General features: G+C 39.9%; 1 protein-coding gene across 1 annotated transcript; it reads right to left on the bottom strand.

Annotated features, from left to right (window-relative positions):
- Window positions 1–904: 904 nt before the first annotated feature.
- Window positions 905–17,906, bottom strand: LOC118089119 (uncharacterized). The gene is made up of 7 exons (XM_060277471.1): window positions 15,858–17,906; window positions 14,302–14,305; window positions 12,421–13,875; window positions 9,660–9,765; window positions 6,907–7,033; window positions 6,335–6,457; window positions 905–4,365 (listed from the first exon to the last, which is right to left on the bottom strand). The coding sequence occupies exons 1-7, from the start codon at window positions 15,969–15,971 to the stop codon at window positions 2,974–2,976; spliced, it is 3,321 nt and encodes a 1,106-aa protein (XP_060133454.1). The 5' UTR covers window positions 15,972–17,906; the 3' UTR covers window positions 905–2,973.
- Between the last annotated feature and the right edge of the window lie 5,177 nt (window positions 17,907–23,083).

Genomic DNA, 23,083 nt, shown 5'->3' on the forward strand with positions numbered 1-23,083 from the left:
CTGGAGTAGGTGTTAATAGACTTTTAGCAGGCTGGCTATTTTATTTGAAACTGGGAGGCAATCCACTTCACTATTGCTAGTAGGATTTTAAAAATGGCTTCAGTTCAGTTCGATTTGGAAGTAGGCTGCTTGAGACCAGATAGAAAACAGTAGCATAAAAACTTAAGCTGGTCATTTCAGTGGATGTATTAGTACCAGTCATATGCAAAATAAGGACAGGTTATGTAGTGCTAAAAAATAACCCACCCGTATTTCTACTACCATAAGCCGGGTGGTAAAAAGACAGGAATTCAAAATTGTGTTTACTCTTTATAGATCAATTTTGTTTACTCTTTATAGATCAATTTTGAGACTATAGCAAAAGGCCACCTTAAGCCCCAACAAATATATTTATAAGCAATTTTAAGGAGAAGGGAATCATATTTTGCTAGCAGTGTGTTATCAAAGTTTCAGACTGTCCAGAAGAAAGGAACTGTCTGAGAAGTGGCAAAAGACAAGGGGCCTGTTCATTTGTCAGAGATCACAGGATGAAAGGAGATCACCATGCTGAGATTCAACATTGTTAGTTTGTAGCCAAGGTGGTTGTTAGGGCTGTTGTGGGTTGTCTTACTCACTCTCTCCATCAGCCCTGCAATCTCCAAGAATTAAAAGTCTACCCTGCAAGAGGCTTGAACCAGGCCTCCATCTGATCACAGATCCCCTATCCATAGCTGCCAAGTCCGGATCGTAAAGATCCGGGATCGGCAGCGCGCGCATAACCGGAAGTTGCGTGACGCAACTTCCGGTGGCGCTTCGCCCTTCTATGGGCACCAGAAAATGGCGGCGCCAGCACCGGAAGTCGCTTCCGCGCATGACCGGAAACACGTAAAAGCGACTTCCGACGCCGGCGCTGCCATTTTCTGATGCCCATAGAAGGGCAAACCGCAACCGGAAGTCGCGTCACGCAACTTCCGGTCATGCGCGGAAGCGACTTCCGGCGCCGGCACCGCCATTTTCTGGTGCCCATAGAAGGGCAAAGCGGCACCAGAAAAATGGCCGCCGGGAAGAAGCAAATTAAAGGGACAATGTCGGGATTTTCCGCCAAACGGGAGACCGCCGGGAAACGGTAAGAAAAAAGGGGTTTTCCCGGCGGATACGGGATACTTGGCAGCTATGCCCCTATCCCGCTGAACATATGCATTTTCTACTCCCCATGTGAGAAGGCAAGATTTCAGTAATCCATTTGATTACTTCATATGACTATGATACTGCACTGTGGATGACGGCTGGCACAACAAAACTCGACAACACTTTGCACCACAAGTTAGAACACAGATGGAATGCAGAACCCTACCAATGTCAGTAAGGTAAAGGGGCCCCTGACCATCAGGTCCAGTCGTGTCCGACTCTGGGGTTGCGGCGCTCATCTCGCTCTATAGGCCGAGGGAGCCGGCGTTTGTCCGCAGACAGCTTCCGGGTCATGTGGCCAGCATGACAAAGCTGCTTCTGGCGAACCAGAGCACGGAAACGCCGTTTACCTTCCCGCTGGAGCTGTCCCTATTTATCTACTTGCACTTTGATGTGCTTTCAAACTGCTAGGTGGGCAGGAGCTGGGACCAAGCAACGGGAGCTCACCCCGTTGCAGGGATTCGAACCGCCGACCTTCTGATCAGCAAGCCCTAGACTCTGTGGTTTAACCCACAGCGCCACCTGGGTCCCTTACCAATGTCAGTAGGAACACAATATTCTTCCCCTTGTGTTAATTTAACATGGTGACCACAAAAATATTAACTAAAAAACATGAGTAATTGTTGAACTTCAACAGGTTTCGCATTGACATTGTGAAAATTCTATGTAATGAACAGCACAGGTAAAGATGGCAAAGTATCATACACGGGTATCTGTGATTCACCAAGGAAAGGGAAAGAGGGGGAAAAGTGAGGGGGGAAAGCACTGAAGCAAAAATTAAGTTCTCAGACCATGTGCAACTAGTGGAGCAGCAGCAATTATTTGCCAGCACCAGACTTCCACTGGGCCACTGCTGCCACACATAAGTTGATGTACCATCATGATTAAGAGTGTGTGTTTTGGACCAGAATGCCACTGGTTCATGTCTCATGGCCTCGTCCTGGTGGCCTTGAACTTCCTAGGTAGCTTTAAGCAAGTCACTATTTTCTCTCAGTATATCTGCAATATGACAATACGAAAAACAGCCTACTTTGCAAGGTTGTTGCATGCAAATATTACTGTAATAATTTATGGAAATGCTATAAACAGCAGAAACGGTCTAAGTTGTTCTCATAAATGCTACATGATTTTTAGATTTTCCTACTAAAATCTGAATGGTTTAAACATAAACATGTTCTGTTAAATAACATTCCTCCTGGAGGAAATGGAATTTGTTCTGCTGAGGTTTTGGAATTTAATTTATGTCACTATAAGTATTTGTCTATTCACAGCCATCTCTATCTTGATCTGAGAAGGGAGAACCCAAATTATGTCCATACTAGGAACACTGGAAGTTACCTTATACCACGTCAGGCCAAATATAGGTCAAATGGTTTTCCAGGATTTCAGACAGGGTCCCCTCCCACCTCTACCTGGATATGCCAGGGATTGAACACGGGACCTTCTGCATGCAAAGCAGGTGCTCCCACACTGAGCTATGGCCCTTTCCCTCATGCTGTCCACACAAAAACCTGAATACAAAAATGTCTGCCATCTCTCACCTAAATTAAAATGACTTCCACTATGTTTAGTCAGTTTTAATTTCTGAAAAATAATTCAGAATTTATGTTGCCTAGTATGTATACATTTTTTTAAAAAATTCTTAAGACACATTACTAATATTCAATGGCTTTTTCGTCACAAAACTCAGGTTGTAATTTCTCCATGTTTCCTGTAAGCATATTCAAAGAATTTGTTTGGTGGGAAATAGAACCATCAACATTTGTGAGAAGAGTTAAAATTATTCACCGAGATGTAAAATACCAATCATGGATTTTGCACTGTAGAAATCTCGGTCAATGGCTGGTCCACTTGTGATACTGTAGTAGAAGGTGGTGGTATGATAGCATTGTCAGGTTCGGACTTTAAAATATTCTGTGTCTGGCCTGATTGTGCTACTTCAGTGGGCAAAGGCCCTGTGATAGCATTGCCAAGTACTGGCTTCGAAATTATCAATGCTTGGTCTACTTGTGCTACTGTGGTAGAGTAAAGCCCTATGACGCCACTGTCAGGTTCTGACATTGAAATTGCCAGTGCCTGGTCTACTTGTGATACTGTAGTGGAGAAAATCCCTATGACAGCATTGTCAAGTCCTGTGTTAGAAGCTGCCTGTGTCTGGCCTGCTTGTGATACTTCAGTTGATAAAGGCCCTGTGATAGCATTGCCAGGTTCGGATTTCAGAATTGCCTGGGTCTGACCTGTTTGTGATGCTTCAGTAGAGGAAGGCCCTGTGATAACATTGCCAGGTTCTGATTTCAGAATTGCCTGTGTCTGGCCTGTTTGTGATGCTTCAGTAGAAGAAGGCTCTGTGATAACATTGCCAGGTTCTGATTTCAGGATTGCCTGGGTCTGACCTGTTTGTGATGCTTCAGTAGAAGAAGGCCCTGTGATAACATTGCCAGGTTCTGATTTCAGAATTGCTTGCGTCTGACCTGTTTGTGATGCTTCAGTAGAAGAAGGCCCTGTGATAACATTGCCAGGTTCTGATTTCAGAATTGCCTGTGTCTGACCTGTCTGTGATGCTTCGGTAGAAGAAGGCCCTGTGATAGCATTTCCAGGTTCTGACTTCAAAACTGTCTGCATCTGGCCTGTTTGTGACACTGCAGTAGAGGAAGGCTCTGTGATAGCACTGTCAGGTTTTGGCTCTGAGATGGTTGACTTCTTTAGTGTAACATCCTCTGAGGTACTTGGTTCTTTGACATCATATAAACAATGGTCTGGCTGGACTCCTTGCAATACTTTACCAGATCTTGCGAGATCATTATCAGGTTTCGATTTTGAAATAGTTGTTTTCTTCAGTTGTGGTGACACATCTTTAGAGGTACTCTGCTCTTGATTATCCGGCTGTTGTGGAACAGGAACCAGGTCATTTTTGGGGGGGACAGTGCTGGAACCATTTTCCATGGTCACAGATTGTTGGGAAGAGACATCATCACGTACATCATCACGTACATCAAATAATGATTGCATGCTGTCAGTGGACCGAGATGGAAGCATAATCGCTCTGGATCTTATAGTCAAACCTCTACATGATATTTCTGAACTGCCTTCTGTATCAGAGCTGCCATATATTTCCTTCATAATAACAAAATCCTCTTTGGAACATGTTTTGGTAGCTGCTATGAAAAGGATCACATTGTTCATCAGAAGTGCATGATTTTAAAAATGTAACCATATCATAAACTTATATTAGATAAAATTAGTTGGAACCAAATATCAGTCTGAGGAAGGGGATGATCAGAAGCTGTCTTTACCAGCCCTTCCTTTCACTGGCAGCCCCATGACACCCCTAAACAGACTCCATCAAGAGATGGGGGACCCTGATGAATGGAGAGGGCTGTTGCACAAGGGAAGGGGGAGATGGTAAAAGTCAAGGAGAAGCAGATTCTGTGAATAGGAGTGCTGCTTACAGAAGCCTTATTTTCAGTGATTTTAGTGTACTTGATACAAGCATATGAGTTCAGAATTCCTTCTACACATGTGCATGGACGTAGTCAGGATTTTTTTGGGGGGGGCAAGCCTTTTGTTAGGGCGGAAAGAACCTCAGTTTGCTACGTATTTTTATTTATTTTTATTGATTCAGGGGGGCAGCTGTGCCCTCCCTGCCCCTCCCCAGCTACTCCCATGCATATGTGCTATTTGTCCTGTGGTGTAACTAATTATTAATATTTTTGTGTATTCTTGAATTATTTGTATCTCCCATCTTCAGCCCCTTGAAAGGTTCCTCACAGTAGATAAGAAAACATGCACAAGCATAAAAGGGCATCAAAACATCTTTAAAAAGTAAAGAATAAAGCAACAAAAGTAATTCAACTGATTCTTGCCATGAAACAAAGTAGCAAGGCCATAATAGAGATTTGCATAGCTGTGGTGAGTCATGATTCAGAATGGGCAAATGCACCCCAAACTTAGGTACCGGTAGGTTGCACCAAGGTTGCACAAAAATCCATTACATTTGTCAGGCAAAAGAGAAATGGGATGAATAAAAGTAGCAGAAAGAGAAAAGAAAAGGAGAAAGCCATACAGGACAAAAATTTAAAAGTTGGTTCTAATTGAAGCCTCTCTTATTAAAGAATAATGATTATTGGCCAGCTTTTCAAAAGCACATAGTGTGTGTCTGAAAAGCACCATTTTCACTGAAAGTGACCAGAAGAGCTATAATCTGTTATGGGTTTTTTTGTACCCTCTTCCATACTGCAAACTTGTATTTTAAGTGTTAAATTTCTACAAACAGAATGCAGCTGTAAAAGGAACTGCAGCTTCTGAGTATTAACGAGAGAAAGCGTTGTTTTATTCCTTTTGGCACTTTTTTGTGAAGAGATCAATATTAGCGGTTCCTCATAAGGAAGTCCATGCACTTTAGACAATATGGTCTCTGTGTAAGAGCCCCTTCTTGTGGATGAACTTCATCTATTTGTTTCATCTATTTACGTTACATTTATTTCCTGCCCTACACTTATTTCCTTGGCCCTACATTTATTTCCTGGCCTAAGCATCCTCAGTCACACAATATTGTTGTATGTAGGGGTTTATCACATTGTTAGCAAGAGCCTTTTCACAAAATGTTTTGCCTGAATCTAATTTTTCTAGTCTTTAAAAATAGACAACTGATAGTTCTCTCTTCTGGCTTTAGCAATGCCGGACGCTTTATGCAGCTCTGAATGTCTGAGACACACTCTGTCTTTTACCTATAATAAAGTAGTTAGCCACTACTTATGTTTCTCTGGGTGTTGTTCTTCACGCTTGGGGAGCAATCACATAATTATTGCACCACCGGACTCACCAGTAGCCGGGAATGTGTGCACTCTTTTTGTTAGCTTTGGGGGCAGTCTAACAACTTGCCCCCAGGCAGCATAATGCTAACAGAAACATGCCTTTCCATATAGTTCCATATAGTAGTGGCACCCACCCTGTGGAATACCCTCCCACCAGAGGTCAAAGAGAACAACAATTACCAGACCTTTAGAAGGCATCTTAAGGCAGCCCTGTTTAGGGAAGCTTTTAATGTTTGATGGATTTCTGTATTTTAATATTTTGTTGGAAGCCGCCCAGAGTGGCTGGGGGAACCTGGCCAGATGGGCGGGGTATAAATATTAAATTATTATTATTATTGTTGTTGTTATTGTTAGTAGTTTACATGATTTCCACTTTGTTTTATTTTACGAGCGATGTCAGTAGTATAACAAATTTTTAAACCACTCTTAAGAAAAGTTTTAATACCTGTTGCCAATATTTGATTCTTCCTTGATTCCTGTGAGACATAAATGGAAAGAGTATAATCAGAGCACCATGATTATTATATTCAAAAATGATATAAAACAAAGTACTTTCAGCTGTAGCCTGCTTGGTTTATAGCTGGCTTGTAACAGTCTCAGGAAGCCTCTGTATTCCTGTTCTAGTGGCTCTGTCCCTGCTCTAGCCCCTGTTCTGCTGAAACTCACCGACTGAGACTTCTGCTCCAATGTACTTGGTTTCCTATGACCATAGCTGCCAAGTTATCCCTTTTTTAAGGGAAATTCCCTTATGCTGAATAGGCTTCCTCGTGAGAAAAGGGAAAACTTGGCAGCTATGCCTATGACTCAGAGTTTCCATCTTACAGAAAGACCTCCCTTGCTAAACTAGTGCAAAAGTGTTTAGGGTTGAGATATTAACTTGGCCTCAAAATATTAGCAGTGCAAAAATGCCATTATTATATTTTACCTGTGGTTGTCCAAAATGAAAATTTTGTGAAAGAGAAATAGGCGGGCAACACTGAGAAGCAGCGTGTTTCCATTCCTTTTTCGATTCTTCACCTTTTAAACCAGCTTCAAGAAATGGAACAAATTGCCTGAAATGCATTTTAATACATAAATATTATGGTTCTATTTGAGATAGATCATGAATCTAAAGAACTAACATGTAATAAAATTAAATAGCTAGGTTTTTAAAAACGCTTTGTTGGTATATATCAGAGGTGGGAACCCTTAGGCCTAGGAGCTAAACATGGTCCTCTCTACCTGGCCTTCAGAACTCACCACAGGCCACGCCCCTCAATGACTCCAAGATGCCCCTTGCTTTTCTGGATAGAGGATACAAAGTGGTATGTGCTCGTGGGTAAAATTTATATCTGTTCCTCCACTCCCTTTTATCTGTAGTCCCATCCACACTGGCGTGTGGTCCTCAGGATGAAAAGGTTTCCCCATCCTTGGTATAAATGGATGAAAACACTTGGCAATTTTTAGGTGACCTGAATGGTGAAAAACAAGTAGAGACTATGCAATAAAGCAATCTCTTTAAAAGCAGTATTGCAAAAATGATTTTGATAAAGATGAATAACTTGCACAATGATCAAGATAATTGATTAAGGAACAATTATGGGATTCTATTTAGTTGAATTTACTGTAATAACCATTTTTTGCACTTTTTAATTTATGAAGTTCTTCCCCCCCAAAATTGTAGAAAGTAGGAGGACTTGAGTGGGACACATTTCTATTAAAGGTGTCTGGTTTCAGAGTGCTGACCCTCATCACAGCACCACGAGACAAAGCCAATATCTAATTAAGTCAATGGGGCTGCTGAGATCAAAGGTATTTATTTAAAATATTTTTATACCACTTGTAATTTAAAACTCACAAAGTTGTATAACCACACTTTGAGGGGTGCTGTATCTTAATGCAACTCCATGGCTGCTAGTCCCATGGCCTTCTAATGAGCCCAGAATGCCAACCAACAGCTGAGCAGTGGCTGGGCAAGACCTACCCTGTTTCTCCAAAAATAAGACATACCCATAAAATAAGCCGTAGCAGGATTTCTAAGCATTTGCGCAATATAAGCCATACCCCGAAAATAAGACATAGTGATAGGCGCAGTTCTGGAGGGTGCCAAGGAAGAGGCTAGGCTGGACACGTAATTAAGAAATAAGACATCCCTTGATAATAAGCCACTGTGTGTTTTTTTGAGGAAAAATAAATATAAGAGAAACACGCTATGCATTAACGTGGGAGCTTTTTTGTGCCTCCAAGAAGGGGGAGAGAGGAGGAGGAGCAGCAAACCCCCACTGCAGTGCACCTGTATTCAAAAGGCAGCTGGCAACATTGCAGAGGGAAGAAATAGAGACTACCACCATAAGGCACTGGCTGTGGTAAATTGCAGAACCACAAATTACAGCAATGTATATTTTCCTGTAACGGGGAATGGAATCCCAAGGTTATTTGGATCTGGTTGGCAGGTGTGCACCATCTTCTTGCAGAGAAGAAGGGAGCCATAATCACCTTTATCCACCTGGGACTTAAAATGCTTGGTATGCTCATAAAACATTGCACTTGTGGCCCTTTCTGAGTCACACTGTCCCCTCCTTGCCCCCTCCCATGAGGTTAAGGGACACCATCAGACCCTCCAAGTGTCCCTATTTTCCAGGGACATCCCTGATTTAGAGAAGGTGTCCCAGTTTCTGATTTGATCCAGGAATGTCCCGCTTTTCCCTAGGATGTCCCTATTTTCATAGGAGAAAAGTTAGAGGGTGTGGAATTGTCTGACTCCTGAGTCATCTGAAGGCAATCCTGTATAGGGAAGTTTTTTTAATGCTTAATGTTTTATTGTGTTTTCATATATGTTGGAAGCTGCACAGAGTGGTTGGGGCAACCCAGTAAGATGTGTGGGGTATAAATAGTAAAATCATCATTATGGAATGGGATGTCCCTATTTTCATTGGAGAAATGTTGTAGGGTATGCACCATCTGCCCTGTGGAGAGGAAGAGAGGGAGGGAGGCAAAGACAACATCAGGGCCTGCTCCAATTGGACGGTCCATCCCTCCACCTGGGCAAAATTTCCATGTTATATAATTTATTTGTTTTAGTAGCTTAAAATTGTTAGTCCTCTTCGGTGCCTTGGCAGAAGGGTAGTGTATAAATGCAATCAATCAGTCAATAATAAAAATTCCCCAGTTCATGGAGATGTAAGAGGTGCGATCCTCAACCAGTCCTTGCCCTAAGCCCCACACATCCCTACCGTGGAAACAGTACAGCAGGATTGTTAATTGTGACTGTCTGGTATGAATATATTATGTCAGTCCTTTGCCACTGGCTTCCAGTCCATTTCCAGTACACATTAACTTTTAAAAGCACTAAAAACTTGCAGTCAGTTTACCTGAAGGACCACCTCCTCACATAAAACTGCCTCGACTTTAAGAACATATTTTGATGCCCATCTCAATATACCACCACCAAACATGGTGCAGAGAGCGGCTGCTAGAGTGAGAGCCTTTTCAGTGGTGGCACCCTGGTTGTGGAATACCCCCAGAGAGACTTTATTTGTGGCGGCACTGTAGTCTTTTTGGTACCTTTTAATTTTATTACTTTATTTTTTATTTATTTATGTCTTAAAACATTTAGTGCCTTTCAGATATTTGGGATTTTTAAGATACATTGTTTAGAATATATATAACAAGATGAACTACTAAAGCCTTTAAACCTACCTTCTATTATAGTACAGGTAACCTGCTGCTAATGCCAAAGTAAACAGAGCGAATCCTAAAATAATGGCACATGCTATAAGGGCAGAAGTTACACGCGTCAAAACATCTAAATAGAAAAAAATATTTTGAAAGTTAATAGTATGTACTCAACATTTACTTTGTGGGTGTTTCTTCTTTTAAAAAAAATCACACTTCTTCTGTCACAAACCAGACACTTTGAATGTGCAAAGCTAATTAGACATTTATATCAGCATATCCATGTTACTGAACGTAGGTCCTTTACACAGCTGTAAAGCAGAGTGAAGTGGGGCAATTAAAAGTAGGTGGGATATAGGTGCTAACCTCTCTCCCTGTCCTTCACTTTTGACCACAACAATCCCTTCACACAGTTGTGTTTTTGACCTTTTGACTCCAGTACCAGAAATAAACCCAGCTACCAGAAATTCTGCCAGCCATGTAGGGCTGAAAGGAGCAAAAGCAATGGGAAGAAAAGGTTCTCTTACTCCCTTCCTCCTGGGCTGTTTCCTCTGCTTTAAATTACCATCACCACTACTTTACAACAATCTATGTTTCCCCTATGGGCCAAGAGACAGATTACTTTAGAAGTATACATTTCATTCTGTAATTTGTCTCTCTGACCATAGGACATAGCTGTCAAGTCTCCCGTTTTTCACGGGAAACCCCCGTATTTAAATCTGTTTCCCGCTGTTATCCCGAATGGCAAAATATCCCGTAATTCCCCCAGATTTATAAGGAAGGAGCTCCTGCTGGCCGAAAATCGTCTCTGTGCTGCTAATACAGTGGTTTGACTTCACCCACGGAGGCGCACTCCATTGTCTCTCAAGGCAGGCAAATGCCAACAACAAATTATTGCCATCTCACTAACAAACAGAACTTGGTTGTTTAGACACATAATAGAACCAGCACTTCCCAAGGTGATACAACATAGTGAACAGGAGAATAGGAAATTAATAAAGGATATGTTTCCGTGTTTCTGCCAGATTGGCACTGTCCGTCTAACAGGCATAGCTGCCAAGTTATCCCTTTTTTTAAGGGATTTTCCCTTATGCTGAATAGGCTTCCTCGCGAGAAAAGGGAAAACTTGGCAGCTATGCTAACAGGGCTTAAGATATTACCAATAAAACATTTGTGGATTGTAAAAAAAAAAAAGTACAGAATCACTCAAGGCAAGATGACTTGCCATTGCAGGATGACTCATGGGAAGTGTTTCATGAATGAAATAATAACAATGAGGATGATGTTTGTCTACTCCATCTCCAGCAAGTCTATCATATCAGGAGCTAGAACTTCAGAGACTAAGGCTAAAGTCTGTAGCAGAAGTCCATAAACAGAACCCTGTAACCAGCAAGGAACTCAGCAATTGCAAGGCTCAATATTATGTTCCTTCCATTTTGAGTGATATCAGCCTTACAGAATCTTCCAAGGCCTCCAAGATTATACAAGTTCTATTACTCAGGCCAAAATCTAGCTCCATCAGCAGTATTGGGCATACTAACTCTTATATTTATGCAACTTCATATATAGTATGTAACAATTTACTGATATGGCAAAAAGAGAAAGCAAAGATGTTTAGAATTTGGTGTCAGACTAGATATCCTTGAATAAAATTCTTTTTTATATTTATTTTTTATTTGTGTTAACATTTACAAGGCATTTCCCAACTAAGAAGAGTCCTCAATGCAATATTAAAAAACAGCAAAGAAAATGAAAACAAACTTAACATTATTTTAACTGCCAGAGCAAAACAAGGTCAAAAGTGAGTAAAATCAACAACAAAGGCAGCAGCCTCAGCAAAACCAGCAATCAGAGAAGATATCTTATCAATACTTAAAACCTGTTTGAAGTATGACAGCCTTCCCTAAATATATGAAGGTTAATAAGGGGCCAGACCAGCCTTTCACAACTTTGGCTTTAGTTCCCCAAATAACACAATTTTTTTTTAAAGTATACATATTTTAAGTTGTGGCCTAACACAAAAAATATTTTAAGTATAAAGCAAACATGGTTTGTAGGACTGTCCTATGTTTAAAAAAATCTCAGCTGATCAATCGAGATGGTTTTAATTTATTAATAATATTAAATCTACATAAGTTTGCATTATTAAAGATTTATTATGAAGCAAAAAATACTTCCTTAGTGCAGGGGGGGCACAGCCAAAGTTGTCGAGCTTTTCTTGGGAAATCACAGATAAAACACCCCTAAATAGGACATGGGGGGCAGGATTCTGCTGGTGGGGGTGGCAGAACCTCAGATAATTGAGTACTTTCAATGATTTTCAATAATATTTGTGGAGCCCCTGCCTTGACTACACCCATTCCTTAGTGTTTTGGATAATGGATACATATTCTGCAGTACCGTCTCAAAAGATGCATTTCCTGTGTAAGATGGAATGACCTTTCTAAAGTGGTGTCTGCCACCTTCACTTTTGTATAAGTACTCATTAAAAATGTTTAACATTTGGAAAAATACATTGCCCAATTATTTAGGGGCGCTTTTAAAAATCAGGATACATTTTCAAGCTATGCCTCTAACTAAGGAGTAGATTGCAACATCCATTAGCGCCAGCCAGCATGGTCAATGGTTAGCAACGATGGGAACAGCAGTCCAACAACATCTGGAGTCACAGATTCCTAACTCCCAAGCTTGCTATCAATTAAATGTTATAGCCATAACTCTTTAAAAAATGTTATTTCTATTTTAAATGTAAATTATAGCATAAATAACAGCAGCGTAAACCTACCTACAGATATTGGTACCGTTTCTGCTTTTGCTGATCGTTTCGTTCTTTCAACAACCGATGGACCTTTAAAAATGTGTTTAAAGAGATATAACAAGATTGGTAAACTCTCTTCCGTATCAAGATGCTTTCTTACCATGAGTGCTTTTAGAGGCGAAATTCTAAATCCCTTATGAGCAACACTCAAGTATTTCTTTTTTATTCTCTTTGAGGGTTGCATGAGATATTTCAGCATTTTTGTCATGTAGAGTGATGCCTTTGCTTCATCCATTTCTGAAGTAAATACTTCATTCTTCACACCTACAGCAGGACTTATTAAGGAAGGCTGCACATAGTAAATTGTTGGCAAAACTTCTATTTCATTTTCCCCAGATTTATTTTCTTTAGCTTTGAGCCACTTGGCTAATTTTATTAATTTTTTGCTTCTGTACATTTTTATTGGAAATGCAGACTCCTTTATTTGCTGAATATTGGGCATTAGAGGTTCATGTGCTGAGAATATTTTCTGTTTGCTGGCACTACTTCTTAATGAATGTATAAACTGAAACTTCTCATTTGCATTCATAGAATTTTTAGTTCTTGTTTTCCATTTTTGCAACTTGATATTTTCTCTGATAGGAAAGCTTGTCCCCCGCTGAAAACTTTTAGAGAACTGACCATATTTTTTAAATCCCATATATGGGCTGCTCCATTCTACATTTAATACTTTCTTCCTGTCAGTCATTCTGAATTGTTCTTTACTGTAAATATTTGTGTTCTCTTTAGAAAAGACCCTTTCTTTGACAGAAGTGAATATTCTATTACTGTTATTCTTAGATTTCTTCTTTCGTAGTACCTCAGCTTCAGTAAGCACTTTTCCTCTTGGTATCTGTGGTTTTACTAACTTTATCACAATGCTTTCTAAACCTTCCTGATCTTTTTGGAAATATGCTTTTTCAACGTTTAACATCATATTTGTTTGACATGCTATATAACCCAAAAGTGACCCAGCTCTTATGGGCTTGTGCCTATTTTCTAAGTATGTGATTTGCAATTGCTCCTTTCTTTTAGTTTCAGATTTCTTTCTAGTACCATTGAAAATACTGTGCCAATTCACTTTTACTTCATAGCCATCACATTTTCTGTTCAGAATATTCCTGAGTATATGTCTTAAATAATTTTTTCTTCTCAGAATTAGTTTACTTCTTCCTAGATGTTTTCTTGAAATGTGTACACTTATGCTTCCATCTGTAATTGGATTTGGATTTATTTTATATAATATTACATATTTTAGCAAGATTTTATGCTGATAGTTCCTGTAAGCATTCTTCCTAGATGTTTTCAAATTTGTTCTGAAGCCGCTGTAATTTCTGATGCCCCTTTTCTGCGTTGACTGGTCTAAGATCACATTTCCTGATGTTTTGCATGAACAATTTTTTGCCGCTGGTACTGATACTTGTTGATACTCTAGTACGTGTCCTGCAATGAAGCAAACAATAACATTAATTTAATTAAAATATTTTAAGCTGCACCAAGTTCTAGTTATTATAAGGCTAAAGCTCAGTTACGTATAAAGCTAATTTTGCCAGTGCACACTTCTTTAGGATAGGATTTATCAACAACTCCCTCAGCACAGTGACAGAAAATGTTACAGTATGGCAGACTTTCATAAATTTATAGTATGTAACATCATCACAACTGCTAAGGACTATTTCATATTTGAGGGTCTTGTAGTAAGGTTAAAGCTTACTGGGAAATGATATATAATGAATTGAAAGGGATGTTCAAAATAACTTTTATTTTAAAAAAACCCATAAGCTTTTCTTTTAGGAATTATAGGGCTAGAACTACCTAAATTGTATAGACATTTATTTATGTTTGCTACTGCAGCAGCAATAATGTTACTTGCCTATAAGTGGAAAGAAGCAGGAGTCCCAGGAAAGGAAGAATGGATACAAAAAATTATGGAATATGCAGAAATGGCAAAACTTGCTGGAAGAATAAGAAATCAAGATAACAAACTTTTTAGAAAAGAATGGAAATGGTTTGTTGAATATTTACAGATAAATTGTAAACAGATAAAAAACATTAGCAGGATTAGTGCCATAACCTGCAGTTTTATAAGAGTATATATGTACAGTAGATAATTAAATGAGCAAGTTAAATGAACTTGGATATGCAGAAGATATTAAGAAATAAAATTTAAAAACCACAGTAAGAGGGGGGAGGAAATCAAATTTTGGAATGTCAAATTGATTGTAAAACTAATGAAATGTATAAATTTGAAAAGTATATATAGAAAACAAAACAAAACAAAACAAAACAAAACAACAACAACAACAACAACTGCTAAGGACTACCGGTAGGATCGTCATAACTTTAAAAGTCACATGATGCCTTCTGTCTCTCTCTTTGTCACACATCACACTCTAGCTTGACACAGAAACACAGTGCCTATACAGGGACTTCATGAAGCTGCTGTTTTAGGAGCTATGCAAAAAGGGGGACTTTTTCTCTCAGCATCCCTTTCATCAATAAGACCAGTAACCACTAATGGTGCATATGGTGAGGCAGAGCCACCCTGCTAAAAGAATCATTGCTACAGCTTACCACGCGGCTGGAGCTGGGGCAGTAGCGAGGCATCGTGACCCCCAATCTGCCACACCCCTTGGTGCAACGCCATGGCCCAGTGCAATCTTAGCCATGTCTGCTCAGAACTAATTCCTATTGAATTAACTCCCAAGTAAGTGGCACCAAGATTACAGCCTTAGGCAATCACAGACAATGGCCAGGGATGATGGGCAATGTAATCCAACAACATCTGGAGCAACACAGGTTAGACTCCGAGGGAAGTTACAATAAATTACTGTATATTTCTAATCAGCTATCACAGCAGCCATTAAAGTATACCAAAATCAAGAAGAAGCCCTGCCTAAGGAGATTGGAACTGCCAACAATTCCGTATTTGGTAGGAAATAGAAAGGATAAACACACTAGAAATTTAATGTAGATTCATTTGAGACATCTCAGAATTACTATGGATTTTTTTTCTTGTTTAATTCAGATTTGACTTTGTATCTATGTGAATTCCACCATGGGTCTGGCAGTTGTATCTAACCTATACTGTAATGATTTTTGTGAAGTCTGAAATATAAAGTTTCCTTTAATTCTCAGGTTTGAAAGTCAGAGAGTGACTGTAGATTTATTTATATTTTTGGGGAAATGGCAGTGCCTATGAAACTTGGAGAAGGCATTGAAGTCAATATATACCCCTGCCATGCTTATTGCCTTAAGGCAGGGTGCTAAAACCTCAGCCCCACCAAATAAATGCTACCCATAACTTCAAGCACATATCACACAGTCTTCCCATTTTTTCCTTTCAAATACCAGGGACAAGATGGGCAAGGAAGGAGCCCCCTGGTTTCATTTCGCAAACCCCATTCCCAGCTGTGACTCTATGCCTTCCTCTCACCTGGCCACACTTCCCAAAGGACAAGCAGATGGCCCAGAACAGGAGACCCCGTGACTGGTACCAGAACCAGCAGTGTAGCCATAAGGGATCTAGTGCTCAGCATGGCTTCCTCCTGGCTGGTGTAGAGGTAGAGTTGTTGTAAATGGTATGTTCCACAGTCATCGCTGCTGCGATTGTTGGAATGGAACAGTTTGAGGGGGGCCTGACAGTTGAAAACAGTTGGAGCCTGCAGCTGTTACGGTTATGTTGTGCTTGGCTCAAAAGAAGTGATCAAGTCTCTCGTTAATATTTTCATTACCAGTTTACTGCTGCTACAGACCACCATAAAGGGAGCAACCTTTTCTAGAGCTTTTATCACACAGATCCATAGGGGGGCCTTTGCAACTCCCAAACACACTTGAATTCATTGGGTTGTAATAATCAGCGGGAACACTGATAGGATGGAAAATCTCTATATGGAAATACAGAAGCAACTGCATCACCTACAATGTATTATTCCTCTGTGTGAGTACCTGGGAATCTGTGGAGTAGAGAAGAAGATGGCAGGGAAAGATGAATGCCATTGCTGAAGCACATTGCACAATACCTCAGCAGTAAAAACATTACTGGCCTAGAAGATCAGGGCCTGCAGTCTCTGGCTGCATTCCTAGTCACACTTGCCTGGAAGTAAACCCTATCAAATTCAATAGGATTTATTTCTGAATAGGCATGGTTAGGGTTGCACTGTAAAATACAGCGTAGCCCACCTAGTAAGCCCACACTGGAAAGAAATGGCAACAGTAATGCCAGCAGCTAAGAAAAGCTTTCCCTATTTAGGAGAGAATTTAAGATGGCTGAAAAGCTTGAGGTCCTGATTTTACAAAAGTATGGATTTCTGTTCGCCTGCTGAATCAGATTTAAGCAAGATGGAAACAATGAAAGCAGGAGTTAAAGCTGTTGCCCCTCAAACTAGTTTGAAAAGGTATGTGGAAGCACAGTGATCCTGCCTAAATTAAGAACTTATTATCAAAGGGAAGATTGCCACAGAGGCATATGTCATATTGTTTAATGCTTCCAAGGGAATTAGAGAAAATGTTTTAAATTATCTGCTTTAAATTATCAAAGTTTGTATCAGTTCTTGTGTTTGTATGGTAAGTCATTGCTCATTTTATATTGAATTAGTTAGAGATAATTCATGGATAGATAGATGTGGTGAGGTATAACTGGCGATAAAACTATAGAACACACTCATGCCCCAATCCAGACTGGCAATTAAGGGATGGGGGTAAACCTTTTCCTCCAAGCTGTCTTCCTGACAAAAATCTGCCTTCTCTCAAAGATGCCCCATGACCAAAACATATGACTGTGGCAATCTTGCTGGCTAATTCTCTGGCCTAACACAAAACACCTGATCCACAGTGTAAACCTGGCCCTGCAAGCAGGCTGCAAAAGAAAAAGCACAATTGGGCTCCATAGAGGGTGTAGCACACTTGATGACTTTTTTATTTACTTAGGCTCAGACCTCCTTGACCTTTCTAACATATCTCCAATTCACCTCCCTTCATGGCAAATATCATCTTAAGTCAGTCAGTCAGTCAATGTTTATTATGGCAAACAGCCAGCATATCAAACCAGAAATTCTCCATAATTCTCTACCTCAACAATAAAAACGACTGATATGGGGTTTTAACAGGCCATATACTAATTGAATATACAATACTTAAAATACAGGTCCAGTGGAATAAAACACCATAAAAGAATAAGAGATTTAACTAAGAGCTGTAGCAGCAATATCATCATCGGAGGGCAGGACAAATTGTTATAATATGTTATTCAATAAAAAGAGATTTATGTTTTTTAATAGCTAAGGTGCAAAATTTGGCCACAGCGTAAGATACTGAGCTCAAAGAATCTTCCAGAAGGAATTTGCATAATGTTTCGGGGGGAAATTCCAGATAATATTGGAAGGGTGTGAATTTTGATAATAGGGGTAAAATGAGTCGCGATCGTTCTTCGCTATAGAATTCACAGAATAATAGAATGTGAATAACAGATTCCACCTTGTTGGACACACATGGACAAAAGCGCTCTTCAATTGGTATACGCAAGAATTTGCCGTGTAACACAGCTGAAGGCATCGCATCAAATCGGGCTCTGAAAAAGGCCCATCTATGATATTCATAAATAATATTGGATAGATACGGGGCAGCTGCCAGATTAGGCCAAGATTTTAGACACCTGTAGTTCTTAGGAAGTAAGGCATCTTCTTTTTGCAGTTCAATATCGAAAAGCCTCTGAGTAATGATTGTTTTTGCCTTATTCAAAGTACCATTAAAGAGATCTTCTGGGTTTAGGCCAATTTGTTTGATCTTGTTAGAAATTTGCGTAAGCCAAGGTGGATAAGGGGCTGCGGCCAGGAAATGAGATAACATTCCCTTTGGGTTATAATGAATTTTCAACCAGAGGGATATTGCTTGTTCCCAGACTTTTAATTCATCTCTGGGCATTCCTGCCTCTAGTCTTAATATTACATTAGATGTGCTCTTAGGGGTGCTGAATAGGGATCTAATAAATTTTGATTGAACTGTTTCGAGAATCTTAAGATTGGCAGAGAGTCCAATTTGTGAACCGTATAGAAGTTGGGCCAGAGATTTTGCCTGAAAGACTTTTAAGGCCATAGGAAGGAAACCAGTACCTTTCCTTCTATATAGTCTAAGAATGGCGTTAGCACTTCTTTCTGCTGAGGTGGCGGATGCGGTCAAATGTGCTGAGAATTTGACGTTGTAAGAGAAGGTGATGCCTAAATATTTGAAGTTCTTAGTTTGATCTATGGCATTTCCCTTCATATTCCAATTGTGTTTCCAGGGCCGGCTCTCGGGGTAGGCTGGGTGGTGCGGGGTGCCGGGTCAGCAGGCGGGCGCTGCACGGCGAAGCCACGTGGAAACCACGCTGCGCTCGCCCACCAGCTGCGGGAAGAAACAGGGCGGGGGCGCTGGAGCGATCAGCGCACCACGGCGCCAGGGCGCCAGACCCGCTTAAGACGGCCCTGTGTGTTTCCTAAAGGAGCGGCCAAAGCGGACAATTTTAAGAAGGATTTAAGCCCCCACCCCAGTGCTGCAGTTTTAATTCAGGCGTAGGCTTACAGGAGCTGCTGTTTTTTATTTTATACCTTTTGCTTAAAAATTACAATCATGGATTTATTGTCATGTCCAGTTTGGCCCATAATGGTCTCACTACCAAGGAAGTTTGTTTGACAACTCAAGTCTCTTCATAGCTGATTTTAAAAGACTTGTGAGCATCTCCTCTGAGCTCCCAGACAGAAAACATGGTTGCTGATTTACTCCCAAGTAAATGTGAACAGGATTTCAGGATTTCAATTGCTGTTTGAATTGTAAAACTACTTGTACTTCAAAAAACCAGACATCTGAAAAGTTAATACAACTAAACTCTAGCAGCGTATCAAAAACCTTAAACAACACTCAGAGTCTGGTATAAAGGAAAATTATTCATGCAGGGAAAATACCACCAACCCAAAATGAAACCCAATAGGCATCGAAGAAGAGCCACTACAATACCCCCCAAAGTCCCAGTCACTCCAAGAGCAAGCAGTAATACACTGTGACCCTACCATATTGACATAGACTATTTCCCCTGCAATTCCTTAGATTTCATAACAGTCTGGATTTTTAATAAACGGGTAATTCCTGTTCAGCTATACAGAGGGCTGAACACTGCCATGAACAGTGGTGAGTAGTACCACTGACTGGTATAGGTATATGCAATATTATTTTCCACAGGTATGTAAAAATATAAAGATTTTGTCTATAGATCTTGCCATACTAGACCTGATGCAACATGACAAGGAGCCAAAAGGTTGACTAAGATTGATAAGCCAGACATGAACAAGGCTTCTAACTTATTAGTAAAGAAATTACAGGAATGAAATTACCATTGTGTAGGTCTTCTGGAAAAGGCTTTAGTGAAAAATGTAAAGGAACTCAAATGCCTCTTAATTGTTAATAACTTTCACTTTTGTCCTCTAGAACTAATCAGCTTGTTTTCTGTTTGCAGAGTTCTCTCCATTTTTGTAGCTTTTCAGCCTTTTGTCATCTCATATAGGAACAGTGATCCATGGCTTCAAGACCTGGAGTTCAAATAAGACTGTCTAACATAGCCTCTTCCTATTGCTCTGCTACTTTAGTTTTGAATATAATGTACAGTATCATTTCTGAAATAGTAAAAAAAAATATACCAGCTGCAGAGTGGTGATGATCTTAACTGACTTTTACCAGTACCTTTTTATTGTCCACAAGGTGGTGCTCTGTCAAACAAGTAATAAAATAGAAGAGGCTCTGGGTGTATCATGTTGTTCACTCTTCAACCAAGAAGGACTGTAATATCACACACACACACACACACACACACAGAGAGAGAGAGAGAGAGAGAGAGAGAGAGAGATGACAAATGAATAATATAACAATAATTTATTAGACATAAGCATATTGTAAAGAGCTATTGTTAATGATTAAATATTATATGGAATTATGATATCATTTAGTTTGATTTCACACCCACCCTATCCCTTAGGCTTAAGATGACAATCATCAGTTTTTAAAACTGCATTTTCAAAATGCATAAAATTGGAATTCAAACACTTACGAACAGAAAACTGAAATGACTCTGCACTCATCATCACCTATCACTACCATAGCTGCCAAGTTTTCCCTTTTCTCGCGAGGAAGCCTATTCAGCATAAGGGAAAATCCCTTAAAAAAGGGGATAAGTTGGCAGCTATGATCACTACAATATGCATTTTGGGAAAATTCCTAGCCTAAGCTTTGGCATGTCACCAGATACAAAGTTCCAGGCTAGGGATCAGCTGCTAATAGCTTGTCTCTGTGGGCCCAAAACAATTCAAACTCAGGACAATTTCAATAGGTCCATTCTCTGTTGAATATCAAGATTGCGTATGGGAAGGTGCTTGCTAAGTAGTATAGACACCAAGGCATTCCAGTTTAGCACCTATCCAAATGATGCCAAGTGTGTGCCATTTTAGCCATACTTTTTAAAATTATCATTTCATTATCACTCTTTTGCTTTAAATAAGTTGAAATATTTAAGCAATAGTGCTTAATTTTTAAGTACTTTAGCACATATTTAAAAACTAAATAAGAACAGTGTGTGTGCACACGCACACACAAAGCCTTTCCTGTCAACACCATTTTATCAACACATGAATCCCCTCCCTCATTTTTACTGTTTCCTCCTTAATGCCAAAGTATCAATGATAGCTTAGAAATTTAAAGAGCACTTCAGGAATTATTTTTATTAAATTGATCTGGAACAAATGGCTTAAAAATAGCATACTCTGGTTAATTGTTCCTTTGGCATCCACACAGTTGTTTGACACCCTTTGCGGAATGTAGAAGGATGCAGAGAGAGAGCGAGAGCGAGAGCGAGAGCGAGAGAGAGAGAGAGAGAGAGAGAGAGAGAGAGAGAGAGCTATAACTCTCAATATGTGAAAAGAAAAGTGCAATTCTTCATAGAGCTTGCAGTGACAAAATAAGGCCAGCACTAAGCGCTGCCAATTCTGGAAACACCTGCAGTCTCTATGACTATAGAACATTTTTTTACATGTCATAATTTAGAAAAGTAATAATTATTGGTGATAACTTACTTGATAATTTACTGCAGTATATTTCACAATAGCGAAGTTCCATGGGCAATGCTTAGTACAGCGCAAAAACTTTTAAAAATATATGCACATTGCTAACAGGAAGGAATTTAGAGTTGTAGTAGCATCCTGTAGGATGTGTATATTTCATTTTGATACATGATGATTTACAGAGGGCTGTGCTTTCAGCTATATGTTCTAGTCATTGTGGTATTAGGATTACTGCTACTACATCTAAACACAGGAAATAAGTACAAGTACAGTATACAGTATTGGTAGATATGATATCTATTTCCCACTTTTTAAAAATAAACTGTTTCAATGTCTACATATTACAATTAAAAGAAATGGATTATAATTTGCAAAAACAGGTCACCAGAAAAAAAGAACAAAACAACACATACTGGGAGTCAATATTATTGTAATATTAACATTGATTTCCAGGCTGAGGGCAAACTACCATTTACAATGGAAATGAATGAATACACCTCTGTTTTTAATTACAAATAGCAGTGACAGGGGGGCAGGAGGAATTGGGACTAGCCTGTGAGGGGTCAGCCATTTTTTTCTTTGTACTTGGAGCCTCTATACCTCAGGAGAAAAAAACAAACCCCACACCAATTTCCCTTCGTAGCCGATATAATATGCTGATGCTTCAGAGCATATATAGAAGTCAAGGAGAAAGGTAAGACTGCCTGCCTGCCTGCCTCTTTAGTGGAATCGTGGTCAGAATGCACTACCTATGTCAGCACCATACAGTTCTTAAAGCAAATAGATTTCCAGGAGCCACCTTGGCTGAAGAAGTAAAAAGGCAGTAATTTCAGAGGCAGTAGCTGTTGGCACAGACTCAACTCTGGGATAATTTGGTCCTGTTAATACTGCCGTTTGTTTCCTGCCACCCTTACAAAAGGGGATTCCACTATAGCCATATTGTTATAGAGCTGTCATTTCAGTTCATCCCAGTCACTCAATGGTTCAGCAACCCAAAGGAGCCTGAGAATAAAATTGTAACACTGTAAATATGAACATGAATACTATGGATAGAAATATTCTTTGTGTGAAAACTAGGTCTCCGTAGAGGCGTACATTGTATCTTGAATTTCTGTTAATGCCTGTGGCTACTATGGAGATAAAACCAAACTAACTGTATTAATTACTGAAAAGCTGAGAAGCAGTAGGAGGAATTAAACACCGTGCTCTTCCAACCATTCTATCAGTGCAAGCTCTCCTTCCCCCTCTATAGTGTTCTAGGGAGAGGAGAGAGGAGGGTTTTTTTTTGGGGGGGTGCAGGATCATAGCTGTCAACCCTCCCTTTTTTGCAGGAAACTCTCTTATTCCAAGCCATAGCTGTCAACCCTCCCCCTTTTTTTTTGCTGGAAATTCCCTTATTCCAGCACCGTTTCCCACTGCTATCCTGGATTGTTAGATTACGGTATATAGTCCCCAGAACAGGTGAGGCTGCTGATCCCTTATTTTCAAATCCGAAAGTTCACAGCTATGTGCAGGATGCACAGGGGGAAAGAGGAGAAAGTCCCATTGCATGATCAGGACTTGCTGTGCTG

This window comes from Zootoca vivipara, chromosome 7 (assembly GCF_963506605.1).
Source record: "Zootoca vivipara chromosome 7, rZooViv1.1, whole genome shotgun sequence".
Classification (NCBI taxonomy): domain Eukaryota; kingdom Metazoa; phylum Chordata; class Lepidosauria; order Squamata; family Lacertidae; genus Zootoca; species Zootoca vivipara.